Source organism: Gymnodraco acuticeps, unplaced genomic scaffold, assembly GCF_902827175.1.
Source record: "Gymnodraco acuticeps unplaced genomic scaffold, fGymAcu1.1, whole genome shotgun sequence".
NCBI lineage: Eukaryota > Metazoa > Chordata > Actinopteri > Perciformes > Bathydraconidae > Gymnodraco > Gymnodraco acuticeps.
Window position 1 is genome coordinate 2,029,309 of NW_022992053.1, and position 25,541 is coordinate 2,054,849.

At 48.1% G+C, this 25,541-nt stretch overlaps 1 protein-coding gene across 1 annotated transcript in view; it reads right to left on the minus strand.

Annotated features, from left to right (window-relative positions):
• hecw2a (HECT, C2 and WW domain containing E3 ubiquitin protein ligase 2a) overlaps positions 1-25,187 on the minus strand; it is a 71,841-nt gene extending 46,654 nt beyond the window's left edge. Inside the window, 9 exon segments of the mRNA XM_034202054.1 lie at positions 715-1,562; positions 1,653-1,753; positions 2,549-2,688; positions 3,276-3,445; positions 3,956-4,010; positions 4,498-4,592; positions 4,914-5,021; positions 24,502-24,713; positions 24,715-25,187. Coding sequence (XP_034057945.1) covers positions 715-1,562; positions 1,653-1,753; positions 2,549-2,688; positions 3,276-3,445; positions 3,956-4,010; positions 4,498-4,592; positions 4,914-5,021; positions 24,502-24,713; positions 24,715-24,881 — 1,896 coding nt within the window. The 5' untranslated portion in view covers positions 24,882-25,187.
• Between the last annotated feature and the right edge of the window lie 354 nt (positions 25,188-25,541).

Sequence of the window (25,541 nt, forward strand, 5' to 3'; positions counted from 1 at the left end):
AGTGTGGGCTCATGGGAGTTTATCAATGGAGTGAGATTCTCCTGCTTGGCAATTCGTTATTATTCATTGTTCAGGAGGATTCCACCAGGGGAAGGATTATACGCTAAGCATTCCTCCATACACACGCCCCACTGATTGGGCTGACCCTAACATCAGCTGAGCTTCATTTTTTCTGATGATTGAGGGTCTCAATGTTGTTTATAGGCATTTTAATCCGAAAATGTTACATGTACTGTAAACCCCCTGTGTTGAAGACGGAGTGGTGATGCTACAGCAGAGTGTTATGGTGCATTGTCCACATACAGGGCCAGGGCTAGGACCCTGGAGAGAGTCAGCACAGAGTGGGGGGGAAGCAGGGGTCTGTGGCTACACAGAACTGAGAACTATAACATGAAATCTGACGATTGAACGGAGAGTCGACTGTTGGCTTGATAAGAAAAGATAAGATAATATTTACTTTATTGAACCAAATTTGTGAAATGTTTTCGTCACAGCAGCATGTTAAAACAAGGCATTGCACATAATGTGACAATGAAAAAAGAGTAAAAAGAAATCATAAAATATAAACGTCTATAAATAGCAAATAAAACTGAACTGAAAAATAAAATCTAAACATATGAAAGATACAACTTTATAGACTATTTGTCAGCTAAACATAGAGGGTCAAATTACAGCTAACCAAATGTAAAAGTAGGATAAGGACCATGAACTCACCACGGCAGTTTTGGCTGTGATTGGACAGCTCTCTGATGATGACAAGGCTGTCTGTGGGGCTGTTGCCATGGAGCAGGTGTCCATATCTGAGGAGGGGTCCTCACCAGGGCCCCTCCCCTCCTCATGCCCTTCACCCTCTAGCACAGTGTTGTGGGACACAGCCTCTGTAAAAGGGGCCTCTTCCACTTCGGAGAAGACGTCAGGCTCCAACACATCCTCCAAGTCCAGCCCCATCTCCAGGGCCCCCTCTGCCTCAGGGGGCAGGGCTTCTGCTCCACCCGCCCCCCCAGGCTCCTCCACCTGCGCTGCGGGCTCCAGCTGATGCTGCTCCTGCTGGAACTCAGGAAAAGGGTCATCTTCATCGGGGCCGCTGACATCTGGAGGTTCTCCATTCATCAGCAGCGGGGACAGCGGCATGGGAAAGATGTCGTTGGCCCCGGACCGATCATCGTCCTCGTCTGAGTCGATGTGCAACATGGCGCTGAGTCTTGTGTGAGTGGGGAAGCTAGAGCGAAGTTTAGGTGAGGCTGCACCCAGGGGTCTTTCACCGGGGCCTTTGGGGGCCTCGATGGCAGCCAGGCCCTCACTGAGAGACCTCTGGAGCATTTCATGGCACGACAGGCTTTCATGCTCCACAAATCTGCTCTCAGCTCCCACAAGAGGCAGTTCCTTTTCTGGGTAGGCGGTGGCCCCGCCTTCCCACATGCTTTGGGAGCCCTGGGAGCCGGTAGGAGAGGGGACCGAAGACAAGATTCCTGGAAGATGATGGGGCAGGTCTTCATCATCGGATGGAGTCCCTGGAGCTCCATTCAAGGACGAAATGCCAATGATAGACTCGGGGGAGGCCCCTGCATTAGGCACAAGAAATTATATTTATCATGTTTCAATTTCAGAAAAATATACTCAGAAGAACAAATACAATTTAAAGACAGATTTACCATCAGGACCAGTCGATGTAGGTTCCACTTTGAACTGCAAATTTCCGCTTACGTGTTCAGTAGGCAGGCGGCGACACAGAGGGAAACTCACAGGCTGGACTCTGGACCGCAGGGAGACAGAAACACATCAGAATCAGGTTTAATGCCAAGTAGGTTTAGACATACAGTACAAGGAATCTGCCTTGGTGTATATGATGCATACATAAACACAGTTATGTTAAGATAAATTCTATGAAAAATATTCCAACACCATGATATCTGTGACGTTTAAAGTTACTACAAGGATTTTCCAACTACTTATAAACAGTCTCAATGTAATACTACTGAAAAAAAAGGGACCATCAAAGATACTTGATAACTTGGGCAAGATACTTTATACCGTATGATATGAATTTATGTTCTGCAATACCGTTGAAAATGTGTTGAAGGGCGCTCGAGCGGTGCGCACCGCGGAAATGCATGCTGTGAAGTAAGGATGTGATTGTTTTACATTTTCAAACAGGGGCTGTTGTTGTTAGTTGTTATGTTGTTATGTGGTGCGCAAAGTTTGCACAATAATATGGTTCACTTTTTGCAGTTGTGTCATGCATTCTGATTCCACATAAAACTCATGAGGGCCCCCACTGATCAGGTGTTTTTTTTGTGGGGCCAAAATGTATAAATGTAAATACATTTCCAATCATTGAAAAATAAATAAATACTGTGATACCGTTATAATTTGGAAAAATACCGTGATATGAGTTTTTTGTCATACCGCCCAGCCCTAGTTTGAATAAAACCCTCAGAATAATATCGGGAATAATAATATAGATACCTTTCACAGGGGGCCAATTCCAAGATTAGAAAGGATTCTTAAATATCCTGTGTGAACTTATTTCTGTATGTTTTTCACCTACCCGGGTATTTTTTCGATGAGTCTCTGCACAGGGATGGTGAGCTGACCGAGGAAACGTTTGATGATCGGTCGACTTTTTGCAAACTTATCCTTCACCTCGATGTACAGGATGTCAGTCATTAGTGCGACAAACGTGTACTTCTGCAGAGGCACACACATACAGTCTGTCATGAGGGTTCCACACATTTTTACCAATGACTTTTTAAACTTAATAAAGTCCCTAATATCCCACTACATTTTCATCACTTGATGTAAGTACTTTAAAATAAGTAAGCATAAATAGCAATCAAAAGGAGAAATAATGAGGCCCCCCTCCTAGTGCCAAACCCAACACAGAGCAGAAACAGAGGTCTGTGTTCAGGACTGTCCTTATCAGATAAGGATTGGTGCTGATCTGGGATCAATTAGGTTTCATTTTATATTGTTATTAATCTTTTGATTTATGGTGCATCTGAAGTGATGTTACAGAATAATTCAAAACGAATGTAGTGTACTGGTAGTGTAACTAGTTACTTTCAGCAGGGAGCACCTAAGTAAAGTAAAAAAAAGTAACGCATTACACATTGCAATTTACTTTCAAAAAAATTAATGCATTACTTTTTTTAGTAACGACCCAACACTGACCATGAGTGACGACTTTGCATAGCTCATTTTCTGTAAATCAGGAAATATGCTAGCTAGCCAACAACAGGGGAATGATGAAATGGTGTGCAGTGTAACAGCGTCACCTCTCCGTGCCAGGTTGGGTTGGTGGTGTTAGCGATGATGGCTGATCGTCGCTCCTGTCCGTGGTGGCTGAAGATAGGGAAGACGCTCCTCTTCCCTGGGTGGATGGACATCTTCAGGTAAGGGTCCGGATTGAAAAACATTCCTTTCTTCAGGCCATTGGCACGAAGATCTAAAACAAAGCATTAGTGACAGAAGGGTTTAAAACTATAAAATCTGATAGTTATAATGTTTGTGGCGACACGTGACTTTGTTATCATATATTTTTCATGTTGTATTACATTAACATTACAATTCATTTAACTGATGCTTTTATCCAACAACGATTAACCCTCTGAGCCACAAACCCGCTGATTCAGTCCCCCCTCCCTCAGTCTCTTGTCTGAGAACATAAACACCATAAACACAGAGCTGATTCTCTGTCTTCCTCTCTTCTTGGAAAGCCCCTCTTTAAATTCCCAGACCCCTGTTTCCTGAACACAGCTTTTAAAGTTAACTTTAGCTTTCCCCGAAAGGACAATAAGACACACATGAGGAGGAGATGACATGGCTCAGCTGAAACCAAAAGTCTTCTGAGGGTTCCTTATCATCTGTTATTGAGAATGATTACATAACAAAACGTAACTCTGCATGTTATAAAATCAGTACAAATGGCTTCCAACATGTGAACCTTTCAACTCACCTGTCAAAGTAAAGCTAATCAGTTTCCGTGGATGTTCGATGCCCACCTGCTCCGCCTGAGAGAGAACAAACAACGTCACACTCTATACACCAGGAAAAGAAACACACAGAGACAATCCACATGTGTTTTCTTCTCCATTCAAATGACTCTAAACCCTACTGCAGGACAAAGCTTGCCAGAGAGAATTAAATACAGAAGTGCTCATTGAAACACATAGGTTATACAAAGTATGAAAACAACGACTTGCATGTCTTCCTGTCTTCCATGATCTACAGATTGTGATTACTTTACAAAACAGCTGACCATTTATAACAATAATACTATAGAATACTTTACAGATCTTAAAATAATCCTAATTTAGTTCAGTTAAGCAATTTAATCGTCCACTGGCGTAATGTAACCCTGATAGAGCAAAGACACACACACACACACACACACACACACACACACACACACACACACACACACACACACACACACACACACACACACACACACACACACACACACACACACACACACACACACACACACACACACACCAGGACTGCAGGGTTCTTCACAGTGATGCAGGGGGTGGTGGCTCTCAGGGCTCCGCTCACACCGTGGTAGTATTTGAAACAGATCTTAGTCTCAGCTGCAGAGGAAGCAGCAAAGTTTTAGAGGGAGATGTGGAATTTGAATTGTGCATTAAGTAAGATAATGCAAGTTGACAATAAGTGATTATAAAATGCTATATACAAAAAATATATAAAATACTATAAAAGCAGATTGTAACGCATTATGAGTATCTTTATAATGCATTATAGACATAGGTGATATAGAAGTGATACTATTTACCTTTTTTTCAGAAAAACATTAACATTATGATTATTAAATATCTTAAGAGTAAAGAAAAATATATTCACAAGGAATATAATGAAACTGTTCTCCAGTATGAGAGCCTACTGTAACTTACGCTCCATAAAGTAGGGCCCGGGCTCCAGCCTCCAGACGATCTGGCCCTTCTGGGTGCCGTTGACCCCTCGGTTCTTACAGTCCCACACGTTGGATGGACTGGTTTCATCTGGAGAGCAGGAGAGCTGTTAGTCATACGTCTTAATGCTGGGGTTAGTCTAATCATGCTGTGTTGACATCCCCCTGATTCCAATCCCAAACCATGTTAATCACAACAAACAACAGATAATCTGGACCCCACTCTTGTGAAGAAAATCTGCAGCAAAGTATGTTAGTCTGCAGACTCTGTCTTCCAAAACACACATTTGCCTTTAATCAGTGAAATCCATTCCAAATATAGCCTTCCTACAACCTCTACGCAGAAGGACAAACACAAACTTCCTCTGAGTTAAAAACAGGGAGGGGGAATTCCGCTGTACGTAGCACTTTCACACACAGATTAATGAAGCTCCCAACTCAGCTGACTGCTGGAGAGGAGTGTGTGCATGAGCGAAGGGGAGTGGAGGAAGGGATGGCAAGTTGCTTATCATTGAATGTCTGCTTAGTCGAGGAAAGTGGTAGCCCCTCTGGGTATAAGACCCTGGAGCAGGTAATGAAGTCCTGGCGGCCCTCTGATCGATGCAGGTGACCTGACGCCCTGCCAGGCATCTTCTCTCTACACTATCTCCCATACTGCATTCTTACCTAAAGGGAAACTTGTAGACAATATTATTAACCAATGCAGTCCAGGAGGTCTTCAGAAAAGTAACACATGTTTTGGTGAACTATCATGAACTGCATTACTTTAAATCAGTATCACATGATCCTGTGTGTTGTACTGTAGGTTTGTCTGACCTCTGGGAAGTCAAAGACACCCAATGCATTCAGAAATCCATTATCCGTTACTAACACAATACATCATGCTGAGCAGCTCACAGGCTCCTTCAGTCTGTATTATAGCAGTAATGATCTGGTGTACAGACAGTAGAGTTTTTACTTTATCCTATCATTTATCTTTTAAAGGTCCCATGTCATGGCCATTTCTACTGATCATAATTCCATTGTTGAGGTCTACTAAAATAGACTTATATTGTGCAATGTTCCAAAATCGCATTGGTTTCTTATACAGTATCTCTTTATAGTATGTGTTTTCACTCTCTGTCCTAAACGGCTTGTTGGAGCTCCTGCCCCCCCCTCCCTGTGAGCCCAGTGGCCGTCTGCGAGACAGCAAGACACAGCGAAACCTAGCCAAAACACACACACACCCGCAGCCTGGCTGGGAGTTTGTGTGTGTGCACCAAGCGGCAAACTCTGGGGAAGAGCCGGGACGCCAATACGGAAGTGCCACACACTGCAGTTCATCTAGTGGCCAGTAGGAGCAGGTTACAGAAGGGAGACATTTCCATAGACCCCCATGTTAAAATGCCCAACTTTACAGCAGAAATAAACATGTTTACATCGTGGTTCAAAAAACCATATTCTCTGTATAGTTAGATTCCCCCTTCATGACTACTGTGTGGGGGGTGAATTTTTTCTCAACTCATCAATTAATATTAAGCCTTAAAGCTTTTGCATAAATTAGGGCGTGGTCACTTTGATGGACATGTACATGCCTCACTGTCAGCTAACAGCAACTTGTCCACTCTGCTAGGCTACAACCATAGAGGCTACAACGTTAGTTAGTAATAGTACTGTACTTGACCCTTTAGCTTTAGCCGTGTTCGTGGTGATTGTGCCTTTTAGGGAATATTGTTACAAATACCAGACAATTACAATGTTGTGCTGTGCGCTTGAATGTACTAACAGAACTTCCAAGAAGTCTAAAATTATAATATTATACATGTTAACCCCGTTCGCAGGTGTTTGTGTGCTTGGTAGCTTAGCTTGCTACTTATTAGCCAGCTAAGGACGTAACCCTTTATGCATACATATACATTTTAGTTTATGATTCAGCCTTGGGTAAGACTTTTATAGTCTATGGCTATGACGCCCCTAATGCTAAACGGGAGCAAATGTTAATAGGGGACCCAATTATCCCAGTGGTGGCCGCCGGAGCTAACGGAGCCGCAGGGGGCTAGCTCCAGCCGGCGTCCCGGAGCTAGCCCACTGCGGCTCCGTTAGGTCTGGGCGGTGGATGTTACAGGGTGGTTTAGGCTAGGTTGCAGCTCCACCCTGTGGACGTATTGTGCCTGTGTTATATATATATCTGCCTCACGTAATATACCTCAGTTGTATGATTGCCTGCTCAATGTGAATACACAGCGTTGAGACACAGCCTGCCTTGCCTTGTTTATTAATGCATAAACATGGTGTCATAAGCTCAAATAGGACCCAGCTGTGGATTGCATGCTACTGTCCGTCGCTGAGACAGAGTGCGTTTATTTGTTTTGGTGAGGTTTAGCAGTTTCAGTTAGCCTGTTAGCATTAGCGTCACGTTGGAACAATGGCATCCAGCATCCCACCTCCGGAGTCTATGAAGATGGCGGGAGACATCCACGGCAACTGGGTGAGCTTTCGAGCAGAATTTGAGGATTATCTGCTTGCGACCGGGCTCAGCGAGAAAGTAAAGCCGGTACAAGCAGCTGCGCTCAGGAGGCTAATGGGGAACGACTGCCGACATGTTTACAAACACAACCTGGGACTCACCGCGGACCAACAAAAAGATGCGGGTGCTATACTGGTGGCACTGGAGCAATACTTCACACCCGCAAAGAATGTAATCTTTGAGAGGTACGTTTTTGGCAACCTTAAACAAGAGGATGGAGAGCTCTTTGATGCGTTTGCTACCAGGCTGAGGGAAAAGGCTGCCTCTTGTGAATATGGAGCTATAAAAGATGAACTCATAAGGGACACGCTTGTTCTCGGGATAACTGACGAGGGTGCTAGACGTCGCTTACTAAGGGAAAAGGACCTTAAATTGGACGAGGCCATTAACATTTGCCGTGCAGCCGAGGTCATGGACAGCAAGTTAAAAACCATGTCACTGGGCAGCTCTGGACCTGGGGACAGCATTAATGCCACACAGGACAGCGATATGGACGGAGGTCTGCCAGTAGGCCATCCGAGTCCACCAACACATCTGCACAACCACAGAGCATGAGAGACGCTGGCGAATGCAAGTACTGTGGCACACGGCACAAGCGTGGACGGGACCTGTGCCCTGCTTTTGGTAAATCGTGCCGCTCGTGTGGCACTGCTAACCATTTTGCAAAAGTATGCATGAAAAGAGGCCAGCAGGCACGCCAGTTGAATGCTGTGGATGACCCGTTGCCAGGGGAACTGGAGGACAGCGATGAGAGAGACGTCTACACAGCGGAGAGCGTGGGGGCTGTGAACACTCAAGGTAAAAAGTGGTTTGTCAACCTGCCACTGCAAAGTGGGGTTCAGAGGTGCCAGCTCGACTCTGGAGCCACTTGCAATGTGTTGAGCATCAAGGACAAGACGAGACTGGCGCCTAGAACACCTCTTCTGAAGAGTCTCACCAGATTAAAACTATACAACAGTGAGTGGATGAGCTCATTAGGTGTGTACAGCACACAATGCGTCATTAGGGGTAAGATGCACAGACTGGACTTTGAGATTGTGCATACTGGCCAGAGGCCCTTGCTTTCGGGTGAGACATGTGAGAGACTTGGTCAGATACGCTTCACCATTCCTGAGGAGCTGAATAAGGTGGAGCACTGCAGGAATGGAGACCTGACCAAGGAGTGTCTGGTCAGCATCTACCACGACGTGTTCACCAGCCCTGTTGAGTCTCTGCCCGGTGATATTCACTTTGAGCTGGACAGCACTGTGGCACTGGTGCAGTGTGCTCCCAGGAACGTTCCAGTGGCTCTCAAGGCAGCTGTTAAGGCTCAGCTTGATCGATATGAAGAGGAGGGACACTTGACCACAGTCACTCAACCCACGGACTGGATTAGCAATCTAGTCATAGTGAAAAAGCCAGACAAATTGAGACTATGCATTGACCCGAAGCCTCTCAACCGTGCTCTGAAACGGTCCCACTACCTTATGCCCACTTTAGATGACGTGTTGTATAAGCTGCCTGTGAGGATCTGCAGTACTTCCTCCTTCTTTTTCCCCTGTGTTTGTTTTGTCTGTATGTCTGTGTGTCTGTCTCCCTGGCTGGGCGTGGCTACCTACATTCCGATTCCCGCCAACTCACCTCCTCAGCTGCTGCTCATCTCACTGATTGCCACTATTCACCTGCACCTGCTTAAAACCCTGGTTCCCATCTTCAGACTTCGCCAGTTCTTCGTTTATTCTTCAGTGGTAAACTATCGTCCAGACCTACTAGTGTTTTTTCCTAGTGACTTTTTTGATGCTCCTAGTGAAGGGAGATCATTTCCTAATCCTGCTTGTTTTTCCTGTTCCAGATCCACATACTCCAGCCGCTCTGCCTGCCACGTCCAGCCTCCCCTCCAGAGCAGGCCAGCTCTACGTCTTCCCTCTACGTGTGCTTCGTCAACTCCTTGTCAGTGTCGTGGACAAAATAAAGCCTTTTTGACACTTCACCACAGTCTCAGTTGTAGTGCTTGCATAGCGGGTTCTCATCTCCAGTCACTTCTCGGGAAACCTAACACTGCCGAAGGCACGTATATTCACCCTGGTGGATGCACGTGATGCATTCCTGCAGTGCCGCTTGGATGAAGAAAGCAGCCTGATGACAACATTCTGGACACCGTGGGGTAGGAAACGCTGGCTAAAACTCCCTTTCGGTGTGTCAGTTGCCCCGGAGCTGTATCAAAGGAAGCAGCATAATAATAATAATAATAGATTTAATTTGTTAGCGCTTTTACAGGTGCTCAAAGACGCTTTACAGATATAGTGAGCATGAGCAGCATGAGCAGCTGGCCGGCTTGACAGGGATTGAGCCCATAGCCGATGACATCCTTATAGTCGGCTGTGGGGACACAGAGGATGAGGCCAATCGCGACCATGACACAAACCTCATCGCTCTGATGGACAGATGCAGGGAAGTAAAGCTGAGACTGGGCCTGAAAAAGCTGCAGTTCCGAGTGAAGGAGGTCCGCTTCCACGGCCACATACTGTCCGCGGAGGGCCTCAAGGCTGACCCTGAAAAAGTCAGGGCGGTTCTGGACATGCCGGACCCCTTTTGCGTCTGTGGGGTTTGGCATGTCCAGAACCGCCCTGACTTTTTCAGGGTCAGCTGTGTGTGGTGTGTGTCGGATTTGTGAACTATCTGTCCAGATTCATGCCACGCTTGTCAGCGGTATGTGAGCCGCTGAGGAGACTGCTGGACAAGGATGTGATGTGGCACTGGCTGCCCAAACATGATGCCGCCATGAAGGAAATCAAGGCACTGGTCACGGCGGTGCCAGTCCTAAGGTACTATGACGTCCGCAAGCCAGTCGCCGTACAGAGCGACTACAGTCAGGCGGGTCTGGGTTGCTGCTTGCTTCAAGGGGGACAGCCTGTCGCATTCGCCTCCCGGGCATTGACCCAAACAGAGCAAAATTACGCACAGATTGAAAAGGAGTGCCTGAGCATCGTATTCGCCTGCCAACGCTTCCACTACTACATATATGGGAGGGGTGATGTGACTGCAGAGACCGACCACCGCCCGCTGGTGTCCATCTTCACCAAGCCCCTCCTCAGTGCACCAAAGCACCTTCAGAGCATGCTCTTCACACTTCAGAACTACTGCCTTGCGGTGGTATACAAGCCAGGCCCTGAGATGTACATAGGTGACACGCTCAGCAGAGCCACCACCCCGCCACAGAGAACAGACACACTGTACCAACGTGAAATGGTCTGCACCATGCAGCAGGAGCAGGGTGACACGGCGGCCATTCAGCAGGCAGACTATTTAAATGTCAGCAGCCAACGCCTGGCACAGATTCGGACACACACTGAGGAGGATGTGTGTCTTAACACTTAAGTCTGTCGTGCTGAAGGGATGGCCAGGACACAAAGATGAGACCCCTGTAGCCGTCAGGGACTACTGGGCCATCAGAGATGAGATAAGTGCACAGGATGGCGTGCTCTTCAGGAGACAGCGGGTCATCATTCCAAAAGCTATGCGCCCGGAAATGCTGAGACGGATCCACTACAACCACGTGGGGGGCGAGGCGTGCTACAGGCAGGCCCGTGATACACTTTACTGGTCCGGTATGCAAGGGGAAGTCAAGGATTATGTGCAAAAGTGCTCTGTGTGCAATGAGTATGCACACGAACAACAGAAAGAGACTATGATGTCACACCCGCTCCCCACACGTCCCTGGCAGCTAGTAAGCATGGATCTGTACAGCTACGCAGCACAGAACTTCTTGCTCGTGGTGGACCATTATTCTGACTTTTGGGAGATCGACCTGCTCCCTGACCTATCAGCGGACACCACGATCCGTAGATGCAAGGCACAGTTTGCACGCTACGGTGTCCCAGACAGGGCCATTTCTGATGGTGGAGGCCAGTTTGCCGGTGGAGAGTTCCGGGCGTTTGCGAGAGAGTGGGGTTTTGAGCATGTCATGTCCTCACCGAGGCACCCAAAGGCTAACGGCAAAGCAGAGTCAGCAGTGAAAATTGTAAAGAGCCTGTGCAGAAGGGCAGACCGTGCCAAAGAGGACCCCTGGATGGCCATATTGCATTGGAGAAATACGCCCACTGAGGGTATGCATTGCAGCCCAGCACAGCGGCTTATGTCGCGGAGACTGAGAACCCTTCTCCCTGTGGCCGACCAGCCACTGGTGCCTCAGGTCGTCATGGGTGTTCCTGACAAGCTGAAAATGAAACATCAAGCAGCAAAGCTGACATATGACAGATCTGCCAAGGATCTGCCGGAGCTGAACGTCGGCCAGCCCATACGGATGAAGCCACTCCCAGGAGACAGGACGGGCCGATGGAGGAGAGGTGTGTGCCTTCAGCAGTTGGGACTCTGGTCCTATCTGGTCGGTGTGGAGGGGACCACGTATCGGCGCAACAGGGTTGATCTTCGACCAGCAGAGGCGGCCCTTCTCCAGCCGTCAGTTCTCCCAGAATCGGCCCCGGAGCAGCCTGCGAGTGTGGGGAGCGCCAGAGAGGTCGTCGGCATCCCCGAGGAGTCTCCAAGGCCATCACCCCCGGGGTTGTCGCGGTTTTTCCCCGCAGACTGGGGATACACCATGCCTTGAGTTACAGGGCCGGGCTTTCTCCCGGAGCGGACGGCTGATTAGACCTCCTGACAGACTTGACCTCTAGCTCACACACACACACACACACACACACTTGGACTGTGCGCACTCAAACACACATGGACGATAAAGATTGAAAAAAAAAAGGAAGTGGAGAGATTGTAAAACAAATGTGATTGATTGTTCTGAGTTTTATTGCTGATGTGTTCGGATCCGGCTATTATTTAAGTGTCTCTGCTATGTGCACTATTTGTTGTTGAAATCATTTGATTAATGTTCTGATTGAAGGTCAACAGTTTAATGGCAGTATTGATCCTGTGTTGTTACTTAACAAAAGGAAGGGAGATGTTACAGGGTGGTTTAGGCTAGGTTGCAGCTCCACCCTGTGGACGTATTGTGCCTGTGTTATATATATATCTGCCTCACGTAATATACCTCAGTTGTATGATTGCCTGCTCAATGTGAATACACCGCGTTGAGACACAGCCTGCCTTGCCTTGTTTATTAATGCACATACATCTACAAACAGTGGAGTCCGTCTTTTCTCAACGTGTGAATGACAAGCATTAAGAATAACAAAATATAGCTAATTCTCTTGCAGATTGTCTCATTTGATTATGAATGTAACGTTTATATAGGGGAACTACACTGTTAGCAGTAACTTGGTATGCATGTATTTCATGTTAGCTTAGCTTCTTAGTCTGAGCTAGCTCTGTTTACTTCCAGTTCGGAGGCAGCAGGTCCCGCCTCGGCTCCGCCTCTTTGCCCTTATTTTAGGCGGGATTAGACTCTGACGTCACTGTCGAGCCGTTAGTGGCCGACTCCGCCTACTAAGGGCTTCACGACAACTCTGCAGAATCCTATGGGTGACGTCACGGACACTACGTCCATTTATATATACAGTCTATGGTGTGCACACACCGACTCACAGCCTCGCCGCGTCCCGTCGTCTCAGGGAGGAGAAATCGGCGGAGCAGCAGCTGAGAAAAGATTGTGTGTGTGTGTGTGTGTGTGTGTGTGTGTGTGTGTGTGTGTGTGTGTGTGTGTGTGTGTGTGTGTGGTGTGTGTGTGTGTGTGTGTGTGTGTGTGTGTGTGTGTGTGTGTGTGTGTGTGTGTGTGTGTGTGTGTGTGTGTGTAACCTAACGGCTCCGCGGACGTAACGGCTCCAGGGATTGGTCCATTTGGACCAATGGGTCCATTTGGGTATGGGCACGTCACTGTACCCAGGAAGAAAAAGAGAAATCTCCAACGAGGCGTTCTGGGGCAGCATAGACTGGTATTTTCTGTGTTAGAGTTTTACTCCCTACAGCAGGGGTGTCAAACTCAATTTCACCCCGGGCCACATCAGCATTATGGTTGCACTCAAAGGGCCAGTTGTAATTTACATAAATATACATAGCCTATGTAAATATATAATATATATTAAATAATGTATTATATTACATTGTTGGCCTGCATTGGATTATTATCAGATCTGGTAAATCTATTATCAGATCTTCCTAAATAACTAAGTCTAGGGCAGTGGTTCCCAAACGGTGTGCCGCGGCACACTGGTGTGCCGTGAGGCAAGTCCGGGTGTGCCGTGGGATTTTGTGACAACCATATGTTATTATTGCAATATACAACTACACAAAAATAATTATTTTTTAATGTACTATATCAGTACTTTGTAGGTTTATATGTACATAATCTGCGCGACTTGCGCGTCCACATCTCCACGTGCAGTGCTGCACAAACATGGCTGAGTCAGCGATAACTTTCGAAGGGTGGAGGTATGGCCATTATTTTGAGTTCGTCCGAAGAATAGACAGGAATGTGACGGTGAGGTGCAAACTGTGTCCAGGCCAGAAGCTGTTATCCACTGCTGGAAACACCACGTCAAACCTCAACAAGCACCTGCAAAGAACACATGCTAAGGTGAAGCTACCGCACATGCTATTTGTTGTTTGTTTATATCACGTAGTCTGTTCTTCTTCTCTGTCTTCCGGTTGTTGCCTGTTTTGAATGACAAATACACACTACCGCCGCCTGCTGGTAAGGAGAGTTATTGCCACTCACGCATGCGCAGTTTGTACGTGCTCGAGTAAAGTAACGAGTTACTTTATGTACATAGTAACGAAGTAGTGTAATATATTAGTGTAGTATATATATATATATTTTTTTTTAAAGTAATATGTAATATATTAAAAATTTTTAGTAACGACCCCATCTCTGGAGTTGGCGTTCTCTACTATGATTTACATGAAGAACAACAGGAGGTCACGGCTCTGTTGAACAGGACTTGCGAGTGGCCCTCTCCTCAGTGCCACCAAGGATTAAAAAACAATTGCACGCCCCATCAGGCACATGTAGCTCACTAATTTGTAAGTCGGCAAATATTTACAATAGCACATGTTTCAATGCTGATTGCTGAAATGTTACATTTATAATTTGTAGTTCAGGACCATGGACAATGCAGCTTCCTTGCATTGACAGTTCTCTGTGCTGAATTTCTGCTGAGTTTCCTTTGCCTCATTTTAAATGTTGTGACCTGTCTGGTTTAAATGAGTGTGTTGCTGCTTTGATGAAGCCTAATTTGATAAAGTTTAATTAATTAATTTCTGAAATATTTCGTTAATAAATATTTCACGAGTAATATAGTTGTCTTTGTCACATTTTATTTGGCATTAGTAAATAATTATGCACATTTACAGATATTTTACATGATATGAGTGATAACACGTGTTATAAGGGCTATTTTGCACAATAGGTGTGCCTTGAGATTTGTACTTGTCCTTTGGTGTGCCTTGGGCACAAAAACTTTGGGAACCACTGCTCTAGGGCAAATAATTGAAAGTAAATATTCAACAATTACACCAATTGTATTGTATATTATATTCTTTGCAAGCTCTTGCGGGCCACATAAAATTAGCTCGCGGGCCGGATTTGGCCCCCGGGCCTTGAGTTTGACACCCCTGCCCTACAGGGTGTACTTTGAGGGTTTGTGACTCTGCATACCGTTTACATGCATAAAACCTTCATAACACACAAGGGGATGGGTAATAACCGGAAAAGCATGACATGGGACCTTTAAGACATGTATCTACAGTATTGTAACGTTCCCAAGATGAGTCGGAGACAGGCTTGTAGTTATTAGGCTTTAATAACTCGTATTTGAAGACAGATGATAACAGGTCAAGTACACTTCGTGGGTTCTACCGCACACTAACTTATTTCCTAAACCAACCACAAGATATAGCACTGTCCACGTCACAACTCCCCGCCCTCCCCCGTCCGCTCCACCAACCACAGGCCCGCACCTCAGCCACCATCACGGTGCAGCTCTATGATTGGCAGAGAGACGGGGGATGCCTAAGTGACACCCTGAGTAGCCTGTCAGGATCGCTACACTACCCCCCCACTACAAAGTTCCTCGCCCACGAGGAACATATAAAACACAGTACAAAACACTCCCCCCACCCTCTCCAGCTCACTGCAGGGACTACCCCACTGGCTGTCCCCAACCAAACCAGTAGCCTTTGAAAACACAGAAAACCCACCACAATCCCAGCCCTCTATAGTGTCTACCCCCCCACTACAAAATTCCTCGCCTACGAGGAACAACTAAACACAGCCCCACACTACACCTACACACTGCACTTTGACTAGGAAGAGCTGGGTGGACTACCATCCCTTCCAGTGAGACCAGGGCGCATTCTTGCCCTCTACAGGAACTGGGGGGTCTCACTATAACCTTACTACCACACAAAGTCTCTGAAACGACCCGGGGGTCGTGTCTGCCTTCTCGGCAGGGGGGCTGGGGTTGCCGGATCTGGCCCAGGCGCCGAAAGACTGGGGGGACTCTCAGTCCTTGATGGGGGACTGCTGCTCTGTCCGCCGGGGGGTCTGCGGAGGGATGTCGATGGGACGTCTGTGTGTCCCGAGGTTTCTTCGGTCTGTGGGGAAGCGACGCCTCTGTACGGAGCCAGCCTGTCTCTGTGGAGCACCACTTTTCTCCCCTTTGGTGGCAGCTGCACCCTGTAGACCACTTCCCCCACCCTCTCCAGTACTCGGCAAGGACCCACCCACTGACTGTCCAACTTTGGGCACCGGCCTTTCGTTCGTTGTGGGCTGTAGACCCAAACCAGTTCCTCGGCCCGGAAATGCTGCCCTCTGGTCCTGATGTCGTAGATCCGCTTCTGTCTCACCGCAGCACTTTTCTGCTGCTCGCGGGCAAAGGCATGAGCGGACTCAAGCCGGTCCTGCAGCCTCCTTGCGTACTCAGGACCAGGAGGCGTGTCTAGGGAATCTGGTGGCCGACCAAACGCCAACACCGCAGGGGTTCGAAGCTCTCTCCCCAGCATGAGGAGGGCCGGCGAACAGGCTGATGACTCCTGGACTGCAGACCGACATGCCATGAGCACTAGGGGCAGATGCTCGTCCCAGTCGCGCTGATGCCGCGACGTGAGGATGGCCAGCTGCTGTCCCATGGTGCGATGAAATCTCTCTACTAGTCCGTCGCTCTGTGGTCGCAGGGGGGAGGTGCGTGTTTTGTGAATGCCCAGTTGAGAGCACATGGAGGCGAACACCCGGGACTCGAAATTCCTCCCCTGGTCACTGTGCAGGGTCTCCGGTACTCCAAACCGGCTGAACATGCCGGACACCAAGGCATCCGCGACTGTCTCTGCTTCTTGGTCAGGGAGCGCATACGCCTCTGTCCACTTTGTGAAGTAGTCTATGGCCGTGAGAACGTAGCGGTTACCCCTGTTTGACAAGGGTAGCGGCCCCACCACATCAACCGCTACTCTCTCCATCGGGTCCCCGACGGGAGATTGTTGCAGCAGAGCATGGGAACGCCCCGGGGGGCCCTTCCGTGCCGTACACGGATCACAGCGGCGATAGAAGTCTTCGACATCCCTCCTGCACTGTCCCCAGTAGCAGCCCTGACGAAGGCGGCGGAGGGTCTTAGTGACTCCAAAGTGACCAGAGCCTGCCGTGCCATGCATGGCCTTGAGTACGACCCCTTGCAGGACCCTAGGAACCACCACTTGCCACCTCTTCTCCCCCGTTGCTGGCTCCTTCCACGCCCGCTGCAGTACGCCCTGACAGACGTAGAGACTCAAACTGAGACCACAGCCCCTTTGTTGCTTTGGAGAGCGCTGCCACTTCCTCCCACGGTGGCCGCTGCTGCGACTCAACCCACTGCAGTACAGGCTGAAGAACGGCATCCAGCTCTTGCTGTTGCTTCCACTCTGACGCATCCACTGTCTGGAGCTCCCTGCAGATAGCCTCCTCCACTTGCTGCGCTGCCGCACAGACGGTGTCCTCCTCCAGCAGCTCCTTTTCGCGAGTCTCTCTCTTCTCGCAGTAGTGGGAGAGGGCGTCTGCATTGGTGTGGCGCACCCCAGCCCGGTGCTCCACCCTGAAGTCGAACGATTGGAACTCTTCTAGCCACTTGGCGACCTGCCCTTCTGGCTCTTTGAACGTCATGAGCCACTGTAATGCAGAGTGATCCGTCCTCACCGTGAACGCTTGCCCGCACAGGTAGTACTTAAAGTGCTTGATGGACAGCACCACTGCCAAAAGTTCTCTGCGGGTAACGCAGTATCGTCGCTCCGCTTTGTTGAACGCCCGGCTGAAGTATGCCACCACCCGCTCCCCCTCTGGTGTAGTCTGGGATAGCACTCCGCCTACCCCAACGCCGCTAGCGTCGGTGTCCAGGGTGAACGGCAGCCGGGGGTTGGCTGGGACGAGAACCGGGGCTTCGCTCAGGGCACGCCGAAGGCCGTCAAACGCTGCTTGACATTGTTCAGACCACAGGAACTCCCTGTCCTTCTGCAGCAGCTGGAACAGGGGTGCGGCAATGCAGGCAAAACCCGTACAAACTTCCTGTAGTACGAGGCCAGGCCCAGGAAACTCTTGAGCTGTTTCTGGTTGCGAGGATTTGGCCAGCCTGTGACCGCCTGCACTTTCTCGTGCAGGGTGCCGATGCCCTCCCCCCCCACTTTGTGGCCCAGGAAGGTGACCTCTCTCTGTAGGAAATGGCACTTATCTGGATGTAGCTTCAACCCAGCGGCTCTGATCCTCTCCAGCACCACTTTTAGCGATCCCAGGGCCGCCTCAAACGAGCTGCCATGCACCAGGATGTCGTCCAGGTAAACCAAACACTGTTGGCGGGGAATCCCAGACAGCACCCTGTCCATCAACCGCACAAAGGTGGCCGGGGAATTACACAGCCCAAAACTGAGGACCTTGAACTGCCATAGTCCTCGGCCGGTGCAGAAAGCCGTTTTTGGTCTGGCCTCCGGGGCAAGAGGGACTTGGTAATACCCGCTGCGGAGGTCCAAGGAAGAGAACCACGACGACACTGCGACCAGGTCCAGGGACTCATCGATGCGGGGAAGGGGGTATGAATCCTTCTTGGTGACCCCGTTCACCGGTCTGTAGTCTGAGCACAGCGGCCAGCCCCCTGTCTTCTTCGGGACCATGACTATTGGTGCTGGGCTGTCTGAGGGCTCGATGATGTCTGCCTGCAGCATGCTCTGCACTGCCTCGTCGCAAGCCTGCTGACGAGTCAGGGGGAGTCGCCGCGGGCGACACCTTGATGGGCCGCGAGTCCCCCGTATCGATCTCGTGTTCCACCAGATGCGTTCGGCCCACCTCCTCCTCCTTCATGGCGAAACTGCTCTGGAACTCTAGCAGGAGCTGCCCCAATTGCTCCTGCTGCTCGGGATTCAGGCCGCCACAGTTCTTCCTCCACACCTCCAATACTGCAGACCGAGCCTCTTCTACCTCCGTCTGGGGTACTTGGGGGGGGGCTGTGCTCGGGTGGCGCAGCCCGGGGGTGACAGGTGGGGAATTGTCCTGAGTGGGCGTCACCGTGGGTACAGGAAGGGAGGGAGGGTTTGCTTCCGTGTCTAGGGTACTCACGGTGGGTGTCGGGGGTCTCCCCGCAGGCTCAGCAGGGTTGTGGACACGGGTCATAGTAATTACAGGCCCCCCCCCCGAAACTCACTGTGCCGGCTTGAAGATCAAGGAGGCAGCCCGTCGCCTTCAGAAAGTCCAAACCCAGAATGCACGGGTCCTGTACATCCGCTATCCACACGGGGTGCCGCACTTCCACTCCCCCCACCGACACAGACAGCACTCCTCTTCCTTTCATAGCCGCCAACTCTCCGGTGACTGTGCGCAGACGCACCGCTGTCGGCTCGAACATAGTCCCACTGGGCAACACCTCTGCTCTCACCAGGGTTACTGTAGAGCCTGTGTCCACCAGTGCATCGCAGGGCACCCCCTCCACCTCGACAGGGACATAGCAGGAGTCCCCACCAGCACGGCCCACCAGCACGGCCCACCGCGACGACAGGCTCCACTCCGGTGCTGTCATCTTTTTCAGGAGGGCGTAGAGTCTGGCTCCCCCTGCTGTGCTGTCGGGCTCCCTCCGCGGATGTCTGAGTCGGTGGCAATAAAGCTGTGGTTTGTTTGGGGAGTCTTCGGGCTTGGTTCCACATATCCTCCTCTATGCGGGCCCCCCGTCGTTTCCCTGGCGTCGCCGAGCCTTGGTGCAGTCTCTGGCAAAATGTCCTGGCTGACCACACTCCCAGCAGACTCTGGTGTCTGGTCTGTGTGTTGGCTGCAGAGAAACAGCCCTTATCATCTCTGTCAGCTCGGTAACCCATGCAGGCTTCTCCTCCTCCCTGCAGCTCCTCACCGCCGGCACTCCGCCGCTCCTAGCAGCTCCACTCCACACGTTCTCCCTCTCCACAGCCATCTCCAAGGCCGCCTGTAAGGACTGTGGATGCTGCAGCTGTACCTCGACCCTCAAGTCCGCAGGCCGGAGGGCCCTGATGAACTGATCACGTGCCAGCTCACTCTGTACTCCGGGTGGCATGTGTGCATACGCCCGCCGCGTCAGGCTCTCCACGTTGTTAGCCAGTGCACGCAGCGTCTCTCCAAACTCTCTACAGCGGTTACTCAACTCGTTCCGGAGCAGCTCTGGCGGGAAACACTGTCCAAACCGCCTCTTCAAAGCCCCCGCTAACGCTCCATAGCTGAGTCGGTCCACAGGGCTAAGTAGTAGCAGACATGAAAGAGCCTCTTCTGTGAGGCACAAAGCTAGCTGTAGTGCTTTAGTCTCTACTGACAACCCCCCGGCATGAGCAAGCAGTTCAAATTGGGCATGAAAAGCCTCCCAGTCTGCCTTACCCGAGAATTTGGGTGTTTTCACTGACCCGGCGGCGGCTGCTGCGGGTTGATGGGCGCCGCCATTGTTGTTTACCTCCAGCTTGGAAATGGCGCGAACTGTCGCAGAAGACGGAGACATTCCCGCGTCTCTAGCCATCCTCACCGCCGACTCTCTCAGGCGCTCTCTCACCTCCCGTGCACTCATGAACTCCTCTCTCATGTCCTTCGACCACCCGCATGCTCCATCTTCCTCTTCATCACTACTGTGTTCCTGCTTCACTCCCATCTTGCTGAACTTATCCATCCCCGCTAGCTTACCGGCTAGCTCCGTGACGCAGTTACGACTCTCGTCCGGATAGACGTCCCTTGTTCGAAAAGTTCACTTCTGACACCAATGTAACGTTCCCAAGATGAGTCGGAGACAGGCTTGTAGTTATTAGGCTTTAATAACTCGTATTTGAAGACAGATGATAACAGGTCAAGTACACTTCGTGGGTTCTACCGCACACTAACTTATTTCCTAAACCAACCACAAGATATAGCACTGTCCACGTCACAACTCCCCGCCCTCCCCCGTCCGCTCCACCAACCACAGGCCCGCACCTCAGCCACCATCACGGTGCAGCTCTATGATTGGCAGAGAGACGGGGGATGCCTAAGTGACACCCTGAGTAGCCTATCAGGATCGCTACAGTATTGTGACAGAGAAAAGGAACACTTATGTGAGGGCAATAATGAAAGGGATCAGTTAGTTGGCTGCTTCTGCATACTCAATCATTGTAAGAAAAAATAAATGTCTTCAAATGAATACTTGTATTTGTGAGGGCAGGAGGGTCAGGAGGCTGGATTCCAGTGTAGTCAGGATTATCAGCTGATAGCGATGCCACGTGAAACTCCTATGACATCATCTTCAATGAAACACTGAATCCTTGAATCCGCCACCATCAATTGTACAATGTCATTGTAGGGTTGTAGTTTTACTATGATACAAAGATTACAGGGACTATTGTTGTTAGCTTAACGATTACAATTGTCATGCTGTGTACAACACTGAAAAAATTGAAATGTTGACTTTAATGAAATTATTATCAACAGATTAAACATAATTGTTTTAAGTTAGTTGAAAGCAATTATATAATGTTAAAATAATTTTAGGTTCAACTTTATATTATTGAACTCATTTTACACAATTATGTTTAATCTGTTGGCATTAATTAATTAATTAAAGTCAATGTTAAAAATGTTCAGAGAAGTTTTGATTTATCTGAACAATCAGTGGTCTGCAGTGTTTTGACTCCACCTTCTAGTATCGGCTCAGAACCCGGTACTACAAAAAGTGGGGTTCAGAAGAGCATGCAGTGGAAATGTGACATTAGAGTATGGAGAGTAGGGCTGTGCAATTAATCGTATTTAAATCGCGATTACGATTATGGCTTGCGACGATTATGAAAACAGCATAATTGACAAAATACGATTATTTTGCTGGATGCGCTTTCGCCCCTCCCTAAAAGCCCACTCGGCCACGTGGGAGTGACATGTGTTGTGAGTGTTCAGCGCAAGCGAAGATGTCAGAACAAGAGCAGCAACTAGTTAAAAAGAAGGGTCGCGGGGAGATTCCCAGTCGATCGCGAGATGTGTCTAAAAATAGAACAACAATATTCTGTTTTATCGTTAATGTCCTTTAACATAATGTTCCCGTGCCAGAATAATGCACTTGAACGCATCAAAGCTTTGTGATTGGCCGGCCTCACCCCATGTGTCCGGGCGTGGCTGGTGAGCAGTGCACTAGTTCGCTGTCCGTGTCAACAGCATGGATGGTCAACAGGAGTGACAGTACGCACACACACAAGACCGCAATTATGGCAGAAGCAAAAAAGCCCAAAATATATAATTTTCACTCCGAGTGGGAGGATGATTATTTTTGTATCTATTCCAATTCAAAGTCCATCTGTCTCATCTGCAATGCGAGCGTGGCTTTATCGAAGAAGGGTAATTTAGGAGCGGCATTTCAAAACAGTGCACAAACGCTACGAGATGGAACTCCCTCCTAATTCTGCCCTACGCTCCAAAAGGGGAGGGGCCTGAGAGCACAGCTAAATGCACAGCAGTCCATTTTCACCAGGCCCAACAACAAGAGCAAGGCTGCTACCAGAGCATCTTATCGTGTCAGTCACGTTCTTGCGAAACACATGAAGTCTTTCGAAGACGGCGAAGTTATGAAAGAAGCTTTCCTGGAGGCTGCCGACGCACTTTTGTGGGACAGTAAAAATAACAGCAGCATTTCAACAGGTTTTTGATATAATAAAAACTCAAGTTAGATACCGTTATTAATCTGCTGTAAGTTTTAGTTTGTTTGAACTTATTCATGATAATTATTGTACAAAATGGTATAAGAATGCAAACATTAAGATCTGTTCTGTTTAAATTGATTATAGTCTATCAGTTCAGAAACTAGTGTTGCTTGCATCCTATTTTAAAGGCATTTCTTTTTATACTCTAATAAAATGCAACAAAAAATGGGTTTGATTCTATTAATGTTGTCTTTTTTATTGCACTGTTGCTGCAGCAGATTACTGTGTAGCTTCAGATCTGAGTTGTCTTATTAGTAAGCCTAATTTATACTTTTGTAGCAACACTATTTTTATATAATGGCAAAGAAAGGGTTCTTCAGAGTCTTTCTTTTTTTCCTGTGTCATATGTGGCAGCACTGCCACAAGTTCCTCTTCAGAGAGGGTCTTCAGTACAGGTGGCAATATCGTCCCCTGCCTGCGCTCATCTCTGAAACCAGACCATGTAAACAGGCTGGTGTTTCTTGCAAAAAATCTTTAAGAGATGACATGAGCAGCCCTACCAGCATGGTGTGACCTTGGTGGCCTAAACATTTTTATTTGGTCTTAAATTGTAGTTCAACATTTATTTCCTGTTACTTCTGGACCATGACGGTTGGCCAGCCTTCAACGTTTAACTGAGTGGAATAATGAATATGTTTTACCAAAATGTTGGCTATATGTTAAGGAGTTTTCAGTAGGTTGTGCAGTGCACTGCAACATATTTGATTTCATTTATTTTGGTCTAATTTATTTTTATTTATCATATTAATATATGTTTAGTATGGTTTTGGAAGTGCGCTCCAACACATTTATTGATCTTGTTTATTGGTAAAATATTATTTGTTTTAAAGTTCAATAAATGGTCAATGAATAATCGTCAAAATAATCGTGATATCAATTATTGACCAAATAATCGTGATTATTATTTTTGCCATAATCGCACAGCCCTAATGGAGAGTACACCAAAGATAGGAAAGGAATACTGAATGCTAGACTAAGTTACAAAAGCTGGTGGAATACAGAAGTAAAATATTCTTAATAACAAATATGCTGATCGTACGCTGTTGCACTCTGTATTACTTTTCACCACGATGCACTGATCCGCCTGACAGTTAGAGACTGATAGCCTCCATCAGCACACAGGTCAGTGTATTTCCCCCTGTCCAATTCCTGTCTCTAAGCAGGGTAAGCATACATTATTGGAGACCACCCATTCCCCTCACAGAAGTGCAAGCGTTGTGATGGTGTGTATGCTATGTATACCAAGGCAGAGCGCTTACATGTTGACTCAGCCTCCAGTCTAAAGTGTGGAGTCTCAGCAGCTCCTGTTGCAGTATTGACTTGGAGTTGGAAGCTCTACACAAGACTAACCCCGGCTATTCTAAGTTCAACAATAAACCATCATCAGCTGAACAGCTCTGAGGACAGGCAGGGTACTTCCTATATATGATATAATAACAGAACAGTTCTCATGACAACTGAGTTAACTGACTCTGACTCAAGACTTTGCGTGATTTCAAACGTCGGGATAGTTTGACAAATAACTGATTTCTGCTTGAATTTTTTAATTGCAGGATTTGATATACCCAAAATATATATTTTACAAAGGGTCTCTAAGATCTTTATTATGGACCATCTCACACTGTGCACAGATCAGCGTAAGACTAGAAACATTAACTTCTCAAGATTACCAACCGTTTTAAAACCAATTAAAGTCCCAGAATATAAAGAACAAATGATATGCATAACTGCATACTTTGCATACTTATTAGGACTTTATATGAATATGCATAGATTTCATTTATCATATTTGTAGTACATATTTGCATATGCAATTTGCTATTGGAAGCCTGTGACTCGACCCAAACCTGTCCTCAGGAGTTGAGGCTGCTCGTATTTGTCTTGAAAAACTTGAGGTTTGTCCTGGAGTTTCCCCAGGACTGTTAACTGCAGCTCTACTGAAACTACAGACAGATAATTGTCTCACCAATGTGATACAGCCCGATCCAGTCGGTAGCATCCACTTCCTCCTTGATGTCCCAGGAGATGACCAGGTTCTGGCCCCGGTTCAGCGTGTGCTCCACAGTGGAGGCTGTGAGGGAGGATCGGCTGTGGGACGTCACCAGGTCAGTGTCACTGTTGGCCCGCGGAAGCCGGATAGGATTGCTGATGACAGAGACGTTATCGCCGCCAGCCCCCCCCCCTCTCCGCCAGAGTCCTCAGGTTGTCCGGGCTGAGCGTGTGCCTCAGGTGGGGGCTGCGCCTCCGTGGAGCTGACAAGTGTTCACGGCCCCCAACTGCTAGGTTGGGTGGGTTATGGGAGCGGGTCCTGGGGGGCAGGACTGCAGTGGCAAGGGAAGGACGCATGTTTTGCGAGTGGCAAGAAGACAACTACAAGACAAGAAACTGTTGATGAGACGCCCGACCAGCGGCTGAGATCAGTCGGAGCTTCTTATTGATCGGGCTGGTCGTCAAGGTGATGATGCATCTTACTGATTCGTCCCTGTTGACTTTAGTTAATCTCTCATGTCTAAACAGGGTGAGTCGGTTTGAAGAGGCGTCCATACACATAAGCTCCTGGTAGCATTCCTTCTGGTCCTTGCATCATAACAACAATGTTGAAGATATCCAGCACACAGTCACAATCTTATTTCATCTTATCCAATGGCAATGGAACCTAAAGAAGGAAAAGAGACAACTGTTAGCTACTACTCCCCACCGTAAAGAAGAGTACACTGACATAATTTAATTTGAAATCCATTATCTCTGGAAAAAAGACATCTTAAAATCATCCTATTCACACACACACACATACCATGTATACATTACTTCAGGGGACATTACATTGACTTATCCTAACCTTAACCTGTTGAGCCCCAAGCCTGTTTTTCAGGTCTCAGGCTCGAAAATGACATTCCCACAATAAATGACAATATCTTCCCTTCTAAAAGGGGTAAATTAATAATCTTTTTTCTCAAAGCAATGATAAACCTGTGAATTGGATGTAGAAAAGTAAGAATCAATATA